The sequence below is a fragment of the Tursiops truncatus genome, chromosome X (assembly GCF_011762595.2).
Source record: "Tursiops truncatus isolate mTurTru1 chromosome X, mTurTru1.mat.Y, whole genome shotgun sequence".
NCBI classification, from domain to species: Eukaryota; Metazoa; Chordata; class Mammalia; order Artiodactyla; family Delphinidae; genus Tursiops; species Tursiops truncatus.
Window position 1 is genome coordinate 16,015,681 of NC_047055.1, and position 19,884 is coordinate 16,035,564.

At 36.7% G+C, this 19,884-nt stretch overlaps 1 protein-coding gene across 4 annotated transcripts in view; it reads right to left on the minus strand.

Moving 5' to 3' along the window:
• Positions 1-7,526: 7,526 nt before the first annotated feature.
• PHF6 (PHD finger protein 6) overlaps positions 7,527-19,884 on the minus strand; it is a 52,532-nt gene continuing 40,174 nt past the window's right edge. For 3 of the 4 annotated variants that reach the window (XM_019919059.3, XM_019919055.3, XM_019919057.2), the window contains 3 exons: positions 19,035-19,168; positions 11,007-11,136; positions 7,527-10,679 (listed from right to left, as the gene is read on the minus strand). In XM_019919059.3, coding sequence (XP_019774618.1) covers positions 11,007-11,136; positions 19,035-19,168 — 264 coding nt within the window. In that variant the 3' untranslated portion in view covers positions 7,527-10,679. The remainder of the gene's footprint in view (positions 10,680-11,006; positions 11,137-19,034; positions 19,169-19,884) is intronic. The other variant, XM_073799411.1, reaches the window with a different exon arrangement.

A 19,884-nucleotide genomic window follows, 5' to 3' on the forward strand; every position in this document is an offset into this window, starting at 1 on the left:
TCTTTCCTCCAGATGTGGTTCCCTAGTGAAATATCCTGATGGCTCACCAAGGCTTACTCCTATTTCCTTCTTCAGGCTCCCTTAACAAGAGCTGCTGTTTCTGCTGGTGTGTTTAACTTAACTTAGAAAAAAAATTCAAAATTACAGATAAGTTACAAGAATAATACAAAGAACTCCTGTATATCCTTCACCAAGATTTACCAACTTATGACATTTTACCCTATTTGCTTTATGTCTTTTTATACATACACATACATACACACACCCACATTAGTTTTTTGAACCAGTTAAAATGCAGACATGACACACCTTTACTCCTAAGCATTTCAGTATGTATTTTCTAAGAACAAGGATACTCTTATATAACAACAATGATCACAAACAGGAAATTAACATTGATACAGTATCATCTAATATTCAGTCCATATTTACATTTAGTTAAAAGTCCCCAAAATGTCCTTCATAGCACGAATTCTTTTTCTGAACCAGGATCCAACTCAGGATCGCACGTTACTTTTAGTTGTCATGTCTCTTTGGTCACATTTAACTTGGAACAGTTCCTCTGCCTTTGTTTTTCAAGACGTTGACTTTTTTGAAGAGTATGGGCCAGCTGTTCTGTAGAACATTCTTCAATCTGGAGTTCTCTGCTGTTTCTTCATGATTAGATCAGCACTGTTTGCACTAGCAAAATAATGGCCACAAAAAAACCTGCAAACAACTTAACTGTCTGATGATAGGGAAATGGTTAAATAAACTGTGATACAGCCACAAAATGTACTATTATGCAACCAGTAAGAATGATAGAGTGTATTTACTGACCTGTGAAGAAATTTCCAAGTTTTAAATGAAAATAGCAGAATACAACTCAGTAGGTATAATATGAGCCCATTTTATCTGATTACATATATGCATAGAAACATTGAAGATTTTACAAAAAATATAATGGTGACCTATGGTCCACAAGATTATGAGGGATTAAAAAAATTTTTTTCAGTTATCTGTATTTTCTAAATTAGGTACGATGAGCGTCAGGTCATCTGTGAATAGTGAAAATACTTTTTAAAAACTTTAAAAAGTAATGGGATAGCTTCACTTTTATATCTGAAGGATCACTGTGTGGAAAGGGAATAGCTATTACTTTTCTGTACTGTTATCTACCATGAATCGGCTGATTTCACTTAAAATAACTTTATCTTATTTGCTCTTTAAGACAACCCAGTGGTTTAAGGGATATATATATATATATATAACAGGGATACTATTTTGACAGATGGGGTGCGGCTGAGGCTGAGAGAAGGGGAGGTTACCTTGCTCAGAGTTACCACTTACTAGTGGTAAAACTAGGACTCAAACCCAGGTCTTCAGACCATAAAGCTCTTAATTTATCCACCTCCCTCTGCTCCTGTGTGGCCCCTTTTCAGGTGTCTGCTGCCTGATTCTATCTGCATAACAGGCTTAGAATTTTTACAGTTCCCCAGCTTTTGTCTCACCATTGTACCTCTGGTGATTTTCATAGGTTTTATAAGTAGGCAAATACCTTAACTTTGATTTTTTCTACTAAACAAGAATTATATATGTGTATCTATGAACATAAATGCATTTTGCTTTCTGATGTGCTTCAAGCTTTGAGTTGCCTTTACCACGTGGCATTTTTCACAAGCAAGTTGGCTAATCAACTTCATTACCTCTTGATACCCATGGCCTCAACATCTTCCTTCTCTCAACTTTCCCTTCTACCCTTTTACCTCCCAGGTGCCTACAGTTCACCCCACTCTGTATGTGTAGGTCCTTTGCCAAGGAAAGACCAGATTGTGATTTTGCATAGCTACCTATTAAATCTCTGCTAGCGGGGAGGGGCTAGGTAGATAGTCCATGTACAGTCCCAACCACTGGAAGGCCCTTTCAATCTTGCTCCTGTCACCTTATGAGTTACTCTTATCTTTGGGTCATCTGCAAAAGCAGGCTGGCAGAGAACCATATGATGGTGCTTGGACTGTCAGGGACATTAAACAGAGTCAAGAAGTCAAGTAAGGTAAGAACTCAAAAGCGCCCGCTGGCTTTAGCAACAGTCACTGGTGAACTCTGCTCGAGTGGTTTTAATGTAGTTGAGAGAAATGGAGACGTATAGACAGAAGCGAGTACAGTGCGCTAAGGAATGGATAATAAAGATATGTAAGTGGAGACATCAAGTGGGGACTTGACTTTCAAGAAAATTATATGAGAAGAGGAAAGAAATAGGGTAAAACTAGAAGGGAGCACAGGAACAAGGGACAGTGGATTAGGGGACGGAGATCTTCAGTTTGGGTTCCCTCCTTTAATCCTCACAGGTCTATGCATGGAGTAGTATTTTCACCTGCATTTAAAAGATGAGATAATGGAGGTACAGAGAGAGTCAGCAACCTAGTCAAGGTTACATGGGATCTGAGCCAAGGCCACCAAAATCTAGAGTCCATACGTAAGTAAAAAGGATTGCAGACTGATATGGAGAATTTGAGACTAAACACCAAAATTTTGGTGGCATCGGTCTGCATTGTGATGTCCTCTAGCAGGTCATCTTCCCCAGATGTAAGACTGGGGTGAACTCTAGGCAGAGGGGAGACAAAAAGGTGGAAGAGAATTACAAGAAGTGGGAAGTTGAGGCCAGTGGTGTCAAAGGGTAATGGAGGTGATTAACCATCTTATCCAAACTGAGTAGTTAAGGAAGCAAGACCAAAAACTGCCCAATAAAGAAAACGAAGGAACTAAGAGTCTGGTGAACACGGGCACAGAGTGGAAGAAGTTAGGAATCTTGGCAAAAAGTTAAAAAGAAAAACATACAAACGAAACCCAGTAGAATCCAAACTAGTTAATCAGCAGTAAGAATAGAGAGGATGGATCCAAAAGACAGAATGACAGATTCTAAGGAAGTAGATGTGGAAATCAAAGTAGATGAACTGTAGCACTATCAGGACAACTTGGTTTGAGACTCATGCTTGAGTAGCCAGCAGATTGAGTAAAAATGTCCAGGAGAATAGCACAGAGTCTCATTTGAGACTCAGCATGGAGCTTCAGCGGGTGGAGCAGACTGTGGGTAGGGACTGGAACTCATCAGCAGAACACACAGGTGACAGCTGGAGCAGTACACTGTGGTGACAAGCGAGAACAGTACAAGAGGGCAAAGACCAGGACACCATGGAACACTTAGATCAGGGTAGGGAAAAGAGTCAGGAAAGGACTGGTCTCGAAGGGGTGGTATAGATCATGGAAATTAAGGTAAGAGAGTTTCCAGGAGGGCATCAAAGGAAAAAAAGAATAAAGATATGAATGTTCTAAATGTTTTGTGTCAATCTTTCTAGGAAGTGGCCTACAAATAGTTGGCTGCATTTCCAAGTTTCATGGAATGGAGTGACCTCAGTTATTAAATGCAGTAAACGCTACCTAAATCTCCTACCTTGCCTCTTTCCCAGGGAGAAAGAAAACCTGTCAAGTCTTTTCCCTAAGCGACATACATTTTCCTTAACCCCTCTTCCTGTACCCCCACCCCCAGCATACTAGATAGCTGCCCTAGGCTGTTTGGGCACATGGGATGAGCTGAAATGCTTAAGAACAACTCTTCTAAGGGAGGTCCGGAAAGACTGTTGTATTTGAGGATAATGCCAAAATTCCAGCTCTCTGATCTGCAAACTTTCAGACACTGCTTATCTTTTGTGCTTGCTCTCTAACCAAGAACATATGAGACCAGGGTCCAAAGAATTATTGCTTCCTGGTAATACTAAATCAATACTAAATATAGAACATAAGCCTATTGGGCTTAAGGGTCAGGAACATTTGAAAATAAGCCTTTGTGTTAAGTTGTATGGCTAACCTCTGAAGTGAAAGTAACACCAGTCTCCATGATTGCTGCAGTTCAAAGTTACAGAAAGAACTCTCTAGTGTAGTCATCCTGTTTTGTCACCCCTCCTTAAAGACTTAATTATTTTATAAGCATATAAAAAAAGGGGGGGAAGGAAACATGACCAAAGGTCAGGTTATTGGTAAAATACTTAAAAATTATTTTTGTAATATTATACATCTGACTTAAATCTTTTTAAGTAAAATAGTTGTTTGGCTAATGTCATAAATACCCAGTTAGCACAAAATGTGACTTTGAGAATTAGAAAAAAACTAACGGCATCATACGGCATCAATTCATCCTGACTACATTCAATTTATTCTTTATTTAGGAACTTTCTTGATAACCAAATATTCATGTTATTTTTACTCTTATTTCTTACTTTATTTTCAGACATGCAGGTAACTAACTGTTGCTTGAAATTCTTAAATGAAAAAAACAATTTTCTAGCAAATAAGCTAAAAGCATGATATAAATATCAAGTCAATTTTTCTAGTTAGTCTTAGATTTTATTCATACAAGGACAAAACAACTAGTTGAAAAGGTCAAGTGATTCTATCTTATTTTTACATAATTGACCAGTTGTTGGAGTCATGATTTGGGGAGTAGGAACCATCACGACAGATAAAGGTCATAGGAATTCTTCAACAAAACAGTACACAACCCCTTCAAGTACACTAAACTGAGCCATATTCGACCCTGGACACAAAGAGAAGCAGATCCATCTGGCAACAATGAACAGCTACGAGCAAGCTGTTACTGTTCAGAAAGCAGAAGGAAGGAAAATGATTCACCAATTACTACTGTTAATAATACATACAAAACAAAACCTTTTGACTTAATCTTTTCACAAATGAAATATAGTGTCCATTTTCCCGAAGATAATTCATATTCCACTTTGAGATACAGTCTATCTGGTCTTTACAACAAAATCAAAACCCCATAGAATTTTCTGTAGAGCATGTATGGTTTTATTTTTTTTTTTTAAAAAGGTACCACACCTCTTTTCATTAAAAAGCACTTCTTTGGAGTAGCAGAGCAAGGAAGCTTAATCCCTACAGGTGGACTTTTAAATTGGTACCAATTTTCTGGAGGGCAATTTTTATCCAAACTCTAAATGTACATGCCCTTTACGTAGCAGTTCCACTTCTGGAAATTTAGCCTAAGAAATTACTTGCTTAAGGACATGAAGGTGCACGTGAGACTGGACAGAACCATACCCTACAATGCCATGGAGCCGCTAAACAGCATGTGAGAAATCTAGTTGTGCTGACACCTTGTGATGTTGTTCAAGCGAAAAAGACAAGGTGCAGAACTGTAGGTACAGCATGAGCCTATTTATGCTAAAAAAAAAAGCGCGTCTAAGTTATATCTGTACACAGGCATTTGGCAGAATACACATCAAATACTGGGGAGTAGGCTTGTGGAAAAGGGGGGGATTCTCACATTTTGCTTGATATATCTTATATTTTAATTTTGTACAATGACTACATATTTTTTTAATTGAGGTAAAGTTCACATAACATAAAATTCACCTTTTTGTTTTTGGCTGTGCCGTGTGGCATGCAGTGGAAGCGCGGAGCCTTAACCACTGGACCACCAGGCAATTCCCTAAAATTCACCCTTTTAAAGCATATAATTTGTGGTTTTTAGTATAGTCACAAAGTTATATAACCATCACCACTATCTAATTTTCATCACCCCCAAAAGAAATTCCATGCCAGTTACTCTCATCCTCCCCTCCCCCCAGCTCCTGGCACCCACTAAACTGCATTCTGTCTCTTATGAATCTGCCTCTTCTGGACATTTCATATAAATGGAATCCTACAATATGTGACACTTTGTGCTGCCTTCTTAGCCCCTTCTTAGCTAGCTTCATCCAGGCTGTAGCATGTATCAGTACTTCATTTCTTTTTATGGGTATATATATTACTTTTATAAATAAAAAAATCTGTTGGTGGGGTGGTGGTGGTGGGATGAATTGGGAAATTGGGATTGACATGTATACACTAATATGTATAAAATAGATAACTGATGAGAACCTGCTGTATAAAAAATAAAATAAAATTCAAAAGAAATCTGTAAATAGCTGTGATTTTAAAGCTACTCAAACAGAAAAACCTTACCCTTTTGTACAAATGACTTTGTAGAAACTCAACAGTCTAAATCCAATGTCCACATTAAAGTACAGTTTATTTCTATCTCCCTGCTCCTAACACTCCCTTGAATATCTACTCTCTCAGGTTCCATTTAAAAGGTTGCCCTTCATTCACACAGCAGATCTAGTTAGCTCTTTGCCCAGCTGTACCTTCCCTATCTCCCCACTGCTACCCTCACCCCCAACATAAAAACACATTTATAGCCTATAGAGGTATAGGCAAAGGTAGAATTTGGATGTTTATGGATCTGCTATCTTTTGACAAAGACCCAGGTCTGGTTGACTAACTTCAGTACACTGACCACATGGAGAACACGTCTGCTACAGTTAACAAGGTAAAATACTATCATTAACTTTCATCATAACTGGTATTTTATAGCTTTCATCTTCTGAAGAAAAATCAAGAATGCACCTTTGCCTTGTCCTTAATGTCCCAGTTACCTCATTATCTGAACACGGCAAAATTATGTAACACTGGTTGATACATAAAGCAGCACTGTCTCAGGGACTGGGTTTTCCCTTAAAAACATGGACTGGCCATTTGCTGGCCATAGAATTTTCGTAGGAAATTCTAGCACGTTTATGCTTTGGAATGATCATCAGCAATTGCTGATGACTGCAGCTGAGAAAAGAAAACAAACAAAAAACACCCCAACCCCAGCTGTCAACAGTTTCAATTAGGTAAAGAAAACCACATAATTCTCTTTATAATTTTATGGGGTAATTAAAATGAAACTAAGTAATGGATTTTCAACACACACACACACACACACACACACACACACACACACACACACACACACACACACACACACACACACACACACACTTGCCAAGCATGTGTGTAGCAGTTGCAATAAAGCACACTCTCCTATGGTTCCAGCATTAATCAGAACCTCTTACTTGATTTCTTTTTCCTTTTGAGTAGGAATGCAGGAACACAGGTTAGGAATTGTATGTATGGAATGAGCAAATTCTACCAATTAAAACTTTGATTTCTGCCCTGGATAGGACCATCTCGATACATGAGCACTACTGCTAGAAGTAAGCTGTCCAGAGTAAAGGGAGTACATTTAAATCTTTAAGGTGGAATCCCTTTATGACAAGGATATTATCCTGCACCCTTATTAGCAAGCAGATAAATTGTACTACGAGTTTTGGTTTATTTTTAAAATCACCTTCTAACTAGGTTCCAGAGGACCCGATTTAAGTTGTAGGTATCTTTATCATGGAATGATAAAAGAACCAAAATGTAATGCAGTTCTATCATACTTTTGAAAGAGTGCTGATTCTCTCCCTGATAAAGCCTTATGTGTGAAACTTTGAACTAAACTCAAATTCACATTTTTCTCTCTCATACTTGTTTAACGACAAATTTATTAAACAAACTAGGTATTTCACCTTGAAATAAAAGCAAGACTAAAAGGAACACAGTACTATTGCTGTTACAAATAAGCTTCATCATACCCTTGCACAAAAAAGACATAAATACGAACATGAAAGTCATAACTCATTTATTGAATGAATAGTATATGCAAGAATACCAATAAAAGGAAACTAATACTACAAACTACAATTCTGAAAATAAAGCCAATATAACAGGAACAAAATATACATAACATGAGAGGAATGTTTGATTTTGACCCATAATGCATTCCTTATCTTTACAATTAACCTAAATGTCTGTTAGAACAAAACTGTATACCTTGGTCTAACTTTAGTGCTTTTTAAAAAAGCAACAACATTCTAGAACACTTTTCTTTTGCTTTGAGATATTTGAGTCACACATTTGTTCAAGTACATAGATTCTGATTCAACAGTAGATCTACATATCTTGTTATTCTCTTAATATCTTGAGTAGCATGTACTCCTGAGCAAGTACTATCTGAAATTCTAAAATGGATGATCCTTGAAATAAAATGTATTTCATTTGTGGGTATTTAATAAACTGAGATGAAAGTAAAACTCACCCCTCCCATCCCCCCTCCCCCCAGGAACAAAGAGCTCTTATTAAAGTATAGAAACTCAAGTCTATCCTTCTACTCTAAAGAACATTTCTTACTAACATTTCTGGTAAGGCAATAAATGCTCCAGAATAATCTTCAATATACGCTTGCAAAGATTACACTGTTTAATATTGATAACGAAAACAAAACAAAAAAGGGAAAAAAAAAGGAGAAAAGAAAAGACGCTTCAAAATTTCAAGCTAAAATACGCATAAAAGACAGTCATGGCAGTATTTTTTGAAATGATGTAAATGTTATATACTTATCAAATAATGTCATGCTTATTAAAACTACAGTTAAGGACTTAGGAGATGAACGGTAAATACACTGCTGAGGTCCATTTTTCTAAATAGTCATACCACGATGTAATTACTACCCAGAAGATGATGATGCTACTTGGGAACATAAGTACTGTACAATTTTTACATTGTAAGGCACTTTTACTCAGCATGTGACGAAAACATGGATAGAGAATCAAAATATTGGAGGTTTACAACCAAAGGTGATTTTTCATGTGACTTCAATTTACATTTCAATTTTTAATGAAAGACTATTTAGCCAATCACACCACAGTGAGAAAAATAGGTAGCCAGCCACTTATCTAGCCAACCAAATGGTAAAGTGCTATTCTGGTTGCTAGTGGCAGAGAAAGGGTTGAAGAAACCCATACAAAGTCATACAGTTTATTACATAACAAATCCATTAACTGACAGCTATTGTATTTGAAGTCCATTACATGATTATTGACTGGCCATTATTACCCCCGGCACCTTCCATTTTTCCTAAAAACATCATTACAGTAGTTGTCCAAAAATGAAGGTGCTCTATTATTCCATGGGTAAGTCTATGGCACACAATGTAAAAATGATCTAGACACAGTGATTCAAAGATTTAAAATAATGGGTTTCAAGCTGCTGTAGGGAAATAAAGTACAGATCCTTTGGGAAAAGTCACATAGCTTGGTAAACAAACATCTAGATCTGTCGTTGCACTTCAAGTCATGGTGAATTTTGAAAATTCATCACATACACACACAAAAAATCCAATGGTATATTTAGAGCAAAAGGAGAAAAACATATAGGGCAATCCACTACTAAAGCTAGTTTCCTTCTAAAAATAATAAAAGATGGTTAAAATAAAGCAGTCATCGAGTCCCTTGATTTAAGTAAATGTGTGAATACACACTTGACAAATGTGACTTTAAGGGACTAGCAGTTAAAAAAAATCAGTCGTTAAGCACAGTGTAATTTTCCACCTGTTACATTTTTAAAATGCTTTTCCATAAGCTGCAGAATATCTCAATGTACAGTCAAGTTAACATGTTATTTCTTGTTGGCTAATTTGCTTTAATGTGGTAGGTTAACTAATAATTCAGAAATCAGAATCCCTACCCTTGATATTGAGGTGCTATGGTAATATTCGGCAGAACACAACTAAAATTTTTTGGTTTTGCCATAAAGAAATATATAAATGTGCTTCAGCAGGTAAGTGGAAGAAAATATCACTAGCTAGAAATGCCAGTGTGAAAATCCTTTCTAAAAAGCTGGGTTCTTAGGCTTTGAGGAACAATTCAGATGATCAATAAAACACCACTGAACCCTACCAGAAGAAAAATAGGACACAGAATCCTATTTTATAGATAAGCAAAGCAATTAATGAAAACATTAAAAATATTAAATAAAGTTTCTAAAATAGTGGTCACAAAATTAAAAATAAATACTGCTTTATGCAAAGACTGTTTTTTTTTTTTTACTTCTACAGCACATGAGATCTCCTTACATACTTTGGGCCAATATATGAAGTGTTCCACAACAACACGGCACTTGAGAGGAACGGGTTTCAGACACGGTGGCTAAAGTCCTTAGTAAGTGGTAACCCTTTAAAGGTTAAAGAGGCTTAATTTGCTGTTGCCAAATGTTAGTTTAAACTTGAAAGGATCCAATCATTTTGCTAGAAGCTCTTTGTATGACATGAAAAGAGAAGAGGGTTACTGTCAAGAGAATTTTGCCGTAAGCACTGGAGCTCAGAGCTTATAATCAATCACCAGTTGCCTGAGTCCATGCTGGTCAGTGAGAACAACTTTAACAGGAACCAAATGAAAAGCTTTAGCACACTTCTTGGAAGAGATTTTTAGCATGTGCTGTCGAAGCCAAGAGAAAAAGAAGGTTCTCTTCATTTCTCGCCTCCATTACTTGAGTGCGGAAAAAAAATTCATAAATTCCCATGTGCTGCCACCAGAGGCGTGTTTGCACTGTAAAGTGAAATTTGCTTATGCTTTCCCTTGAGTATGAATCCACTAAACAAACTTAGACACTCTAAACAGTAGAACTTTGTTCAGTCCAGAAATATAGCTTACTTCATTTCAATGTCTGCTTTAACTGTTGACACTATACACAGGGTTAATAGTGTTTCAATTGCTTCCCAGAAACTGCAAACTACAGCTACGTAATATCAACATGTCAAACTCTGCCATCTAGTGAAGGCTCATAAAACAAACAAGATGTTTTTAGGCAGTTCAATGAAGGATCTAAGAGTTGGGCAGTAAAAAGTTACAAACCCTTTTTGATTTTAGAAAACAGTGAAAAAAGAATAGTAGTTATGGATGTCTTATTCATTCCCAGTTTTCTAACTCTGTCCCATGAACCTGTTTAAAAGATGATAAAAAAATGTAAAATATGATGCTTGAGGGGAACACAATAATATAATGTTATTGAGGAGCAAGAATATCTTATTGGTTTGACATTACAACTACATTTATTGATAAAGTGGATAGCTTGTGTTTATTATTACAAAATCAGCTAGTTAAAAGAAAAAAACTATGCAAGCCTACACATCCTCAGCATTCTAGTAACATGCTTAACTAAACATAATAGCATTAAAAAAATCATACTGCACATTATTACCTCAATACGTATTTATCAGTGTGTATACTGTATCCTGACAACAGAGCCAATATAATTAACTTTCATACCTAGTTTCCATTAAGTTGCTGCTGAGTTAGTTGTTGCTGATCAATTTCTACTTTTCCCCGGCTTTTACTCTCTCGTTCCTCATCTTCTTCATCTCTCTCATCATTTCCACTATGATTTTTACAATATAGTCTACAATGATGAAAGATAAAAATCTCAAAATGTTTTGTCATTGTTGATGAGAATATATTTATGTCATTAGTGGATGAGGTCCATGCCCATTTAAAATCTGGGTTTCCTCATCCACACTAAAAAAACACCCCACAATTAGCTATAGGTCCATCTCTGTCTAAAAGATAGAAAGGAAAGCACTCTATTAATGAAATAATAAAAGTTCGTCTGAAATAAAACCACATATGTCCAAATATAAGGCAATTCCTCACTTTGCCCAATGAGATTAAAAAAAGTTCTTGGCCAACATGAAAATATCAACTTTTAGGTATATATATGAAATAATGATATTCTATAATGGTTCATATACATAATTTCAAAGCACATTTTAGGAAATAATATAAATAGTATACATGCTGCTGCTTTCTGCTCACATTTCATGAAACAATTTTACTCAAACTCCTCAAGTACCTTTTCATCATTAGTGTCCTGGCCTTTACTAGAACACCTTTATGAGTCACCTAACAGTTTTCCAGGTACTGCATTTAGCTATGTTTCTCATGATGTAGACTGGCTCCTTTAATTTCTTTTTTTCCCCATGACACTGACCTTCTGGGAAGAGTCAGACCATATGCCTCGTCAACTACACCACATTTTGGATTTATCTAACTGTGGTAATGTTTTTGTTTTGGTTTGGTTTTTAAGAGTCTTTTTTACAGTTTTTTTTTTTCATTTTTTGGCCGCTCTGCACAGCTTGTGGGATCTTAGTTCCCTGACCAGGGACTGAACCCAGGCCACGGCAGCGGAAGCACCGAGTCCTAACCACTAGACCGCCAGGGAAGTCCCTGTGAATGTTTTATTTGGTTTTCTCTCACCCTTTATTTCCTGTAAACTAGAAACAAGGTCTAAGGCCTTGGTTAAGTTTAGGTTCAACTTTCCTTTGTTAGTCCAGGATACTTTGTAGGTAATCCTGCATACCTCAGGATGCATGTAATTTCAGAATGTCCTGCTATGAGTGTGCTGTTTTCACTTGCTTTAAGGTGGTAGAAACGGCCAGATTTCTCTATCGTAAGGGTAAGTATTCCCTCTTTGAAATTAACAAACCATCTCTGGAGGGATACTTTGACATCATGCTGTTCCGACAACCTTTTACTTGGGTATATACTTGAAATTCATTGTTTTTAATGAAAATAGCAATGCAGGTGATTTTGAACAAAGGTTTAGGCCACTTTACTGTATATACATCACTATATTTTTTATAGTTAAATACCCCTACAATAATCAAAGAAGGGTGGGAGCTGATCTGAGCTCAGTTTTAGGTCAATTATACACAAGATGACAAGATGGAACAATGCTTAGAAAATGTTCAGTGGATGCCCTCTTGTGGTCAGCAACGGATAAAAGATGATCACAGGAATTCATCTGCCACAAATGGTATAAGACTAGGTTTAACATGAAAAGTTTCTAACAAGTGAGTAGAATAAACGGCAGGGGTGGGGCTGGGGGGGCAGCAATAACAACTGACTTCTGACCTAGTTTTGCTCATCATTTTTTATTCTTAAAACATTTTCAAAGAACTATGGAGAATTTCTACTCTTCAAACGCTGCATGTTAGGAATCACTTTAAATCATGAGTTCAATCATGAGTTCAAATATCAAATATCACTTCTATATAGTGCACCTATGAAGTATCTTCCCCCAAATATAACCTGAATCTAATTAAGCCTTTGAGCCAACTTATAAATTACAGGATATACAGAGGGGTAGAGAAATGAGGTAAATGACATCAGGAAAATGCAAATTGATAAATCTAGAATATGGGACTTTTACAGGACAACTTATCAGGGTTCCTTAACAGGTAGAAGGAAAAGGCAAGGGTGGAGTGGGGACTGCTCTATATTGAGAGAGACTTAAGAGACATCCATTAAATGCAATGTAAGGACCTTGCATGTATTGAGGTTTGAACAAATCAAGTCTAAAAAGACATCTTCAAGACAATTGGGGAAATGCCAAAGTGAACCAGGTATAAGATGATACTAAGAATTTACTGTTAATTTTATAAGATGTGATGACAGCATAGTGATATTGAAGTATGTAAGGATAAAATGACAAGAGATCTGGGATTCTGCTTTAACATACCTCAGAAAGAAAAAAAATGTAGATGAAACAACCGTGGCAATAAGTTGGTACCTGCTGAGACTGGGGTTGTTATACTCTTCTATTTTTGTGGGCTTTTAGAAATTTTTATAACAGAGTTTTATCTAAAAGGATGAGCCCTTTCTTGTTAGAACAAATTTTAATCTTTTTATCGGATTATTTTTCACTCAAGGACTATTTCCCATAGGCCTATTATGTGTCTTTCACCAGTCTGGACACCAAGGCCGCAGGTGCTGACCAGTGAAACAAGATCTCTGCTGTCACAGAACTTACTGTTTTATGGTGGGAGGCTGACATTTTAGAAAAATACATATTTAAATAGCTTAGAAATACAATAAAGACAATAAAACAGGATAAACAGATCACTATATAATCTTCCCTCGCCTTTTTAATATGAATATATTCAGGATCCAGAAAGGGCTGGTAAAGAAAGAAAGCAAGTCACATGTAGGAGGGAAGGAAGCCACTTCATTCAGAAATATTCCTCCTTGCATTTCCTTTCATTTGTCCATTCTTCTCTCCCCAAACTGCCTGCTTACGGACTCATTTGAACTCCATGGTCTCTATGAAAAAATCTGGAATCCACTTCTAAGCAGATTTAAGAAACAAATTTCAATGTGAAAAAGTAAAAAGAGCATTTCAAATCATCATGGATCCCAGTCCAAATACTTTTGTTTAGAAATGATCACTGCAACATGGTTTTCTAACAGCTAAAAAATAAAAGCCATCTAAATGTCTAAAAAGAGAACTGATTGAACAAACTAATACACCCATACACTGGAATACTATGCAACCATTAAAATGGTGATGTACAACTGTTTAACGTCACAGAAAAAAAATGCCTCTACTAAAGATATAGTAAGTGGAAAACAGGTTATAAAAGAGTATATATAAGAAAGTTTTGTTTTTATAAATATACACATATACACAATCACACAAATGTCTAGAAGAAAATATTCCAAAAGATTTAAAGTTATTATCTCTGGTGGTAGAATTAAAGTTGACATTTAGTTTTATTTTTCTTATCTACATTTTCCATCTTTTCCTGAAATGAAAACGGATAACTATTGTGAAAATACCTAAATAAAGTTAAAATGTAAACACAATAATTCTCCACATATCTAATTCTAAACATTTTAAATGGGCCTGTTATTTTAAAATATTATTGGCTACTTTTAAAAATAATGGATTGCTCATGAACCATATAAAGGAGAATATAAAATTGCCTCTTCTCCACCCCTATGCAACGAATGAGAGATGACAACTATTAAGTTTGCTGACTATGCTCCTAGAAAATTTTCTATGTATAAAAAACATACACAAATCTTGTACGTGTGTGTACACACGTACTTTTTATATGCTAAAATAGAATTATGTAACTTTTTCCCCTGACTCAATCACTGAAATGCCTCTCCACAACTCTACACATGGGTCTACTTTATTCTTTAATTTCTGCATAGTATTCCACTAGATACATGTATGTACTAAAATTTATTTACTAAATCTCCTGATAGAATTCTGATTTGATTTTCTTTCTTTCCTTCTTTCTCTCTCCCCTTCCTTCCTTCCTTCCTCCCTTCCTCCCTTCCTTCCTTTCTCTCTTTCTCCCTCCCTCCCTCCCTCCCTCTCTCTCTCTTTCTTTCTTTGCTATTGTGGGTGAAAAGTTAAAAATCTTTTCCCATTCCACATGAGAATTTCACCTTTGGTTAACTCTTTAGCTCTCTTCCTCTAGCAACTTAACAAAAATTAGTGTGTCAACTATTTTACTAAGCTATGTTACCCCCCCAGTTGGTAGAATGTACCTGGACTGGGAAAAATATGCATATTCTGATAAGAAGTCTTATCTTTGGTCCTCTTTCAGTGTGGTGTAACCTGAAAATTATCTATGCCTATATGACTGTATTGTTAAGAGGTGCTGACTCCAATGGGGTATGAGGCTTTTCCCCAATGTGGATCATATCTTATTGGACCTGAGCTGTACTGCTACAATGACTGCTGCAAGGACTCTCAGAGAAGACGAATATTTGATGCCACCCTGCTGGCAAGCTGTAGTTCTTGTCTATATTCTTCCTGAGTAGACTGATGCCATCTGGGGTAATCTTGTCAGTTTGAAGTATAGTTGAGTCTAAGAAGATGCCCTAGTGGGTGTTGCCACTATCACTAACGATAATGCAATGACACTTCTTGCACATACATCTCTGCACTGTTGTCTGCTCAATCCCTACAAGCACACTAGTAGCAAAAGATATATACTATTTTAAGGTTTTCATCTCCAATAATAAATTGCTCTCCTAAAAAATTGTACCAATTTATTATATTCAACCTTAACATGGAATAAGAATGCCTGTGTCTCAAAAACCTAGCTAACAGTAGATAGTCTAAATCCTATTCATCTTTGCCAAAATTGGTAAGATCTTGTTTTAATTTGCATTTGATTCATTACTAATAAGGTTGAACAGTTTTTCATGTGCTTAAAACCCATGGCTATTTCTTCTATAAACTGCCTGTTCACGTCCTTTACCCATTTTTTAAACTGGGTTGTGTTTTTCGTAATGATTTGGAGTTCTCTTTAGGTAGTCTAATTTTAATGTAGTTAAATAAAAGTTCTGAGTTCCCTATCATGCTTAGAAAGGCCGCCTATACTCAAGATTGTTTTCTTTTCTTTTTCTTTGTTTTTAAATTTTTATTGGAGTATAGTTAACTTACAATGTTGTGTTAGTTTCAGGTGTACAGCAAAGTGAATCAGTGATTCTTTTCCCATATAGGTTATTAGAGAATATTGAGTAGAGTTCCCTGGGTCAAGACCGTTTTCTAAATGGAGAGCCAACTGTATAGATATCAGGTACTGAATTAATCCATTGTCTCCACATATATAAAATGCTACCACAATTATTTATATGATTCCAACAAAGACACGGATCTGTCTTCTGTGATCTTCTGTGATCTATCTTATGTGATACTGTTTTAATTACTATATGATTGGCTTTGATATCTAACAGGGGATTTCTCCTCTCAATTGCATTAAAAATTTTCTTGGCTTCATGTGCTATACTAGTTGGCTACCCCACTACCTATCCCCCACCACCCTCCATAGTACTAAACCATATTTTGTTTGGGTAGCAATGTGTCCACTAAGAGTATATTTCCCAGCCTCCTTTGGACATATGACTAAATTCTGGCAAATGAGATGCTGAGCAGAAGCATGTATGGAACTTCTAGGAAGGCTGATTAAAGCCTGACTCAGCTGGAGCAACAGCTACTTTGTCCTTCCATCTTCCTTTGCCCTTGCTTCCTCCTGCTTCCTATGGAAGGAAGCCCAAGGAGGAGACAGCAGAAAGACGCTAATGGAGGCCAACGATAACACTGAAAAGCTGCCTACCACACCTGCACTGCTTTCCTCTGGACGTCTTTTAGGGGAGAAACAAACTTCTATCTCGTTTAAGCTTCTATTTCTTTTCCTGTTATATAAGGTAACAATCATTACTAATAGACAATAATACCACATTTACTTTTTTAGATAAAACTCAAAAAGTTGGATTTCATTAAAATTGTATTAAGTATATAGATTAATTTGGGGAGAATAGGTATCTTTCAAAGTTGAGCCTATCAAGGAACATAATATATTTCGTCATTCATTGGGGTCCTATGTAAAATGCTATTTTTAGAAAAGGTTCACCATTGGTGTATGTGTATGCACGTGTGTGTGTGTGTGTGTGTGTGTGTGTGTGTGGTGGGATAGACATTTTTCCTTTACATTTCCTAAGTAGTTATTACTGGAATTGTTTTTAAGAATTCATCTCATATTCAGCAGCCTTACTGAGCTCTTATAAGTTTTAATAAATTCAGAGCTGATTTCTTTGGATTTTCTTGGTAGACAGTAATATCAATAATATTGACAATTGTATTTTTCTCCTTCACAACATTTACTATACATTTTCCTTCCTTTTCTCATTGCACAGGCTTAACCCTCCAGAAAAAGAGTGAAAGTTAACGTTGGCAGTTGGCACCCTTGTCTTGTTCCTGATCTGAATGAAAGTGTATTGATATAGTGGCTCTCAATTAGAGATGAACCTGAGAATCACCTGCAGAGTCATCAAAATACATGGTTTGGGCCTCAACCCACTGAATTTAAATCTGAGGGTAGGGCCTAGGCATGAACATTTCTAAAGAGGGCCGTATCCACCTCCAGGCGATTCTGAGGCTCAGCTCTGGCTAAGAACCATGGTCCATTTACTTTAACACTAAATAAGCTGTTTGCCGTTTTTGTCTCTCCTAACACTCTATTAAGACTCCTAGCTTACCACCAAGAGCACTCTTGCTACCTTACTTTAAAATTCAGAAATGGATGTTGAATGGTATCAAATGTCTTTTCACTATCCACTAGGATTTTTCTTTATTAATTGTAACAGGTCACATTTATATATTTCCTAATTTTGAATAATCTTTAAATTGTTAGACTACAGCCCTGGATTTGATTTTCTAATATTTTATTTCAGATTTTGGTACATATATTTATAAAAGTTAAGACTGGTCTCTAGTTTTAAAATTTTTGTTGTTAAATGCTGTCTTTGTTAGGTTTGGTGTCACAGCTATGCACGTGTTACAGAATGAACCAAGAAGTTTTCCATTTTTTGCTATGTGCTGGACGTCTTTAAATAACATTGGAATTATCTGTTCCTTCAAGGCTTGATAGAACTCACTTGAAAAACATGTGCCTTTATTATTAAGCGAAGTTTGGCCAATTTTATAATACAGCATTAGCACCTCACGCAATCACCCAAATGACTTGGTGACTGCTTACGCAAACTGCTTTGTCCACGGAATAGGAGACCCTGAGTCACTGGTTTATTGCACGCTGGGAATGTGAGAGCGAGGAAGTGCTTTACAACTTGCAAAGGCAAACCAAATAAATATTCAGGGATCTCTACCAACTTATTCTCCATTCGATTAAACAAAGGGAACCACTGTAGATTCACATTGATAACACTAGCCCAACGCAGCACTGCTAAGTGGAGGCCCATAAAAAGGAGGGTAACATGTAATCCCAAATCTCCAAACCTTACTCTTTCATCAGTCTTCCAAGTGTATCTTTTCAACTTCTGCCTTCACAACTATATCCTATTCTAAGTTACCCACAATTCTCACCTGGACCCTCAGCAGTAGCCTCCTACCACCCACCCCCTCATTTGCACCCTTGTTTCTCTCCCATCTTAGGGCCTTGCACACGCTGTTCTCTCTGCCTAGAACGCCTTCCCAATGCCCACATTCATTTCGCCCTTCATATCTCTGCTCAAGCACTATTTCCTTAAGGAAATTCCCAAACACTCCCCCACTACAGACTAGTAGGTTAGCTCCTCCTTGTTACATGCTGTCACAGCGCTTTGTAACATCTTTTACAGCACTTACGAAGTTTATGATTGTATATTTATGTGACCATTTAATTGATATATCTCTCTCCCACTAGACTGTAAGCTTTCATGAGGACACTGTCTCTGTCTGTTTTGATCACTATTGTATGCCCAGCTCCTAGCACAGTACCTGGCACACAGGAAGCATAAAAATACTGATTGAATGAATGCTAATCCAGGGATGTGTAGGCAGAGGAAAATGTCAATTGCAGTACTCATTTCTTATACAGAGTCCTTAGTATTCTACACTTGGCTAAACACCACCTAAGAAGAGTGAGCAAGTAAACTAATGTCATCTATTTAAGGGCAGTTACTTACTGACAAGTTTAGGAAAATGGACAATTGTTCTCTTACTTGTAAATTCCTCGTGACATATTTTCAATGTATTTAGCTTTGTCTTGTACTCCACAGTGGTAATGGTAAGTCTTAACACAGGCTTTTATTTCACATCCAATAGTAGCACCGGGCTGACTGCAAAGTGTACATTTCTGTTTAAGGGAAGAGAAAGAATAATCATAAGCAGTATTTCAAAGTTTATGCAATCTTATTTCTTCTATTTTAGCTATTTCAGCCAAACAGTCCACGTTACAAAGAAAACAGCCAGTTTTTCTATTGAAAAAGAGTGCACTGAACTTACTGTATAGCATATGTATTAAATAACACTGCAATTTAAATCATACTTTGATAGACTTCCTAATATGTAGTCACCCCTGATGTTTCCATTATTTAACTCTACTAACCATCAGAGAGCTGACATCTAAACATAAAGGGAACACTCCTTAATACTGCCAAACACACACACACAAATATATTCTGTATTTTAGTGGTTGGCTTCTTTTTCTCCCTGAGATCAGTTCCTTTCCTATTATGGCTGGGGGGAAGAATGAGAAGATTCTCAGAGAGGGATTGCTACCAAGTAGGCAAAAGGGCAGAAACAGACTAAAGGGGCTGACATCTTTTTAAGACTTAAGGTGATTGTTGGAAGAAGGGTTTCATAGTCAGAGAAGTTTGAGAAATGCTAGTTTTCAACAGATTACTTGATTGTAGAACTTCTGACAGCCTTCCTCCAGGAAGGAGGGTATAGTAAACAGTTCCCAAGTTTACTGAACTCCAGATGCCCTTTTAACTTTGGAGCAGTGGGAGAGCATCCCGATGGACTGACTTCCTTTGGAGCACACTTGGGGAAATGCTAGGTTAGTGTTGA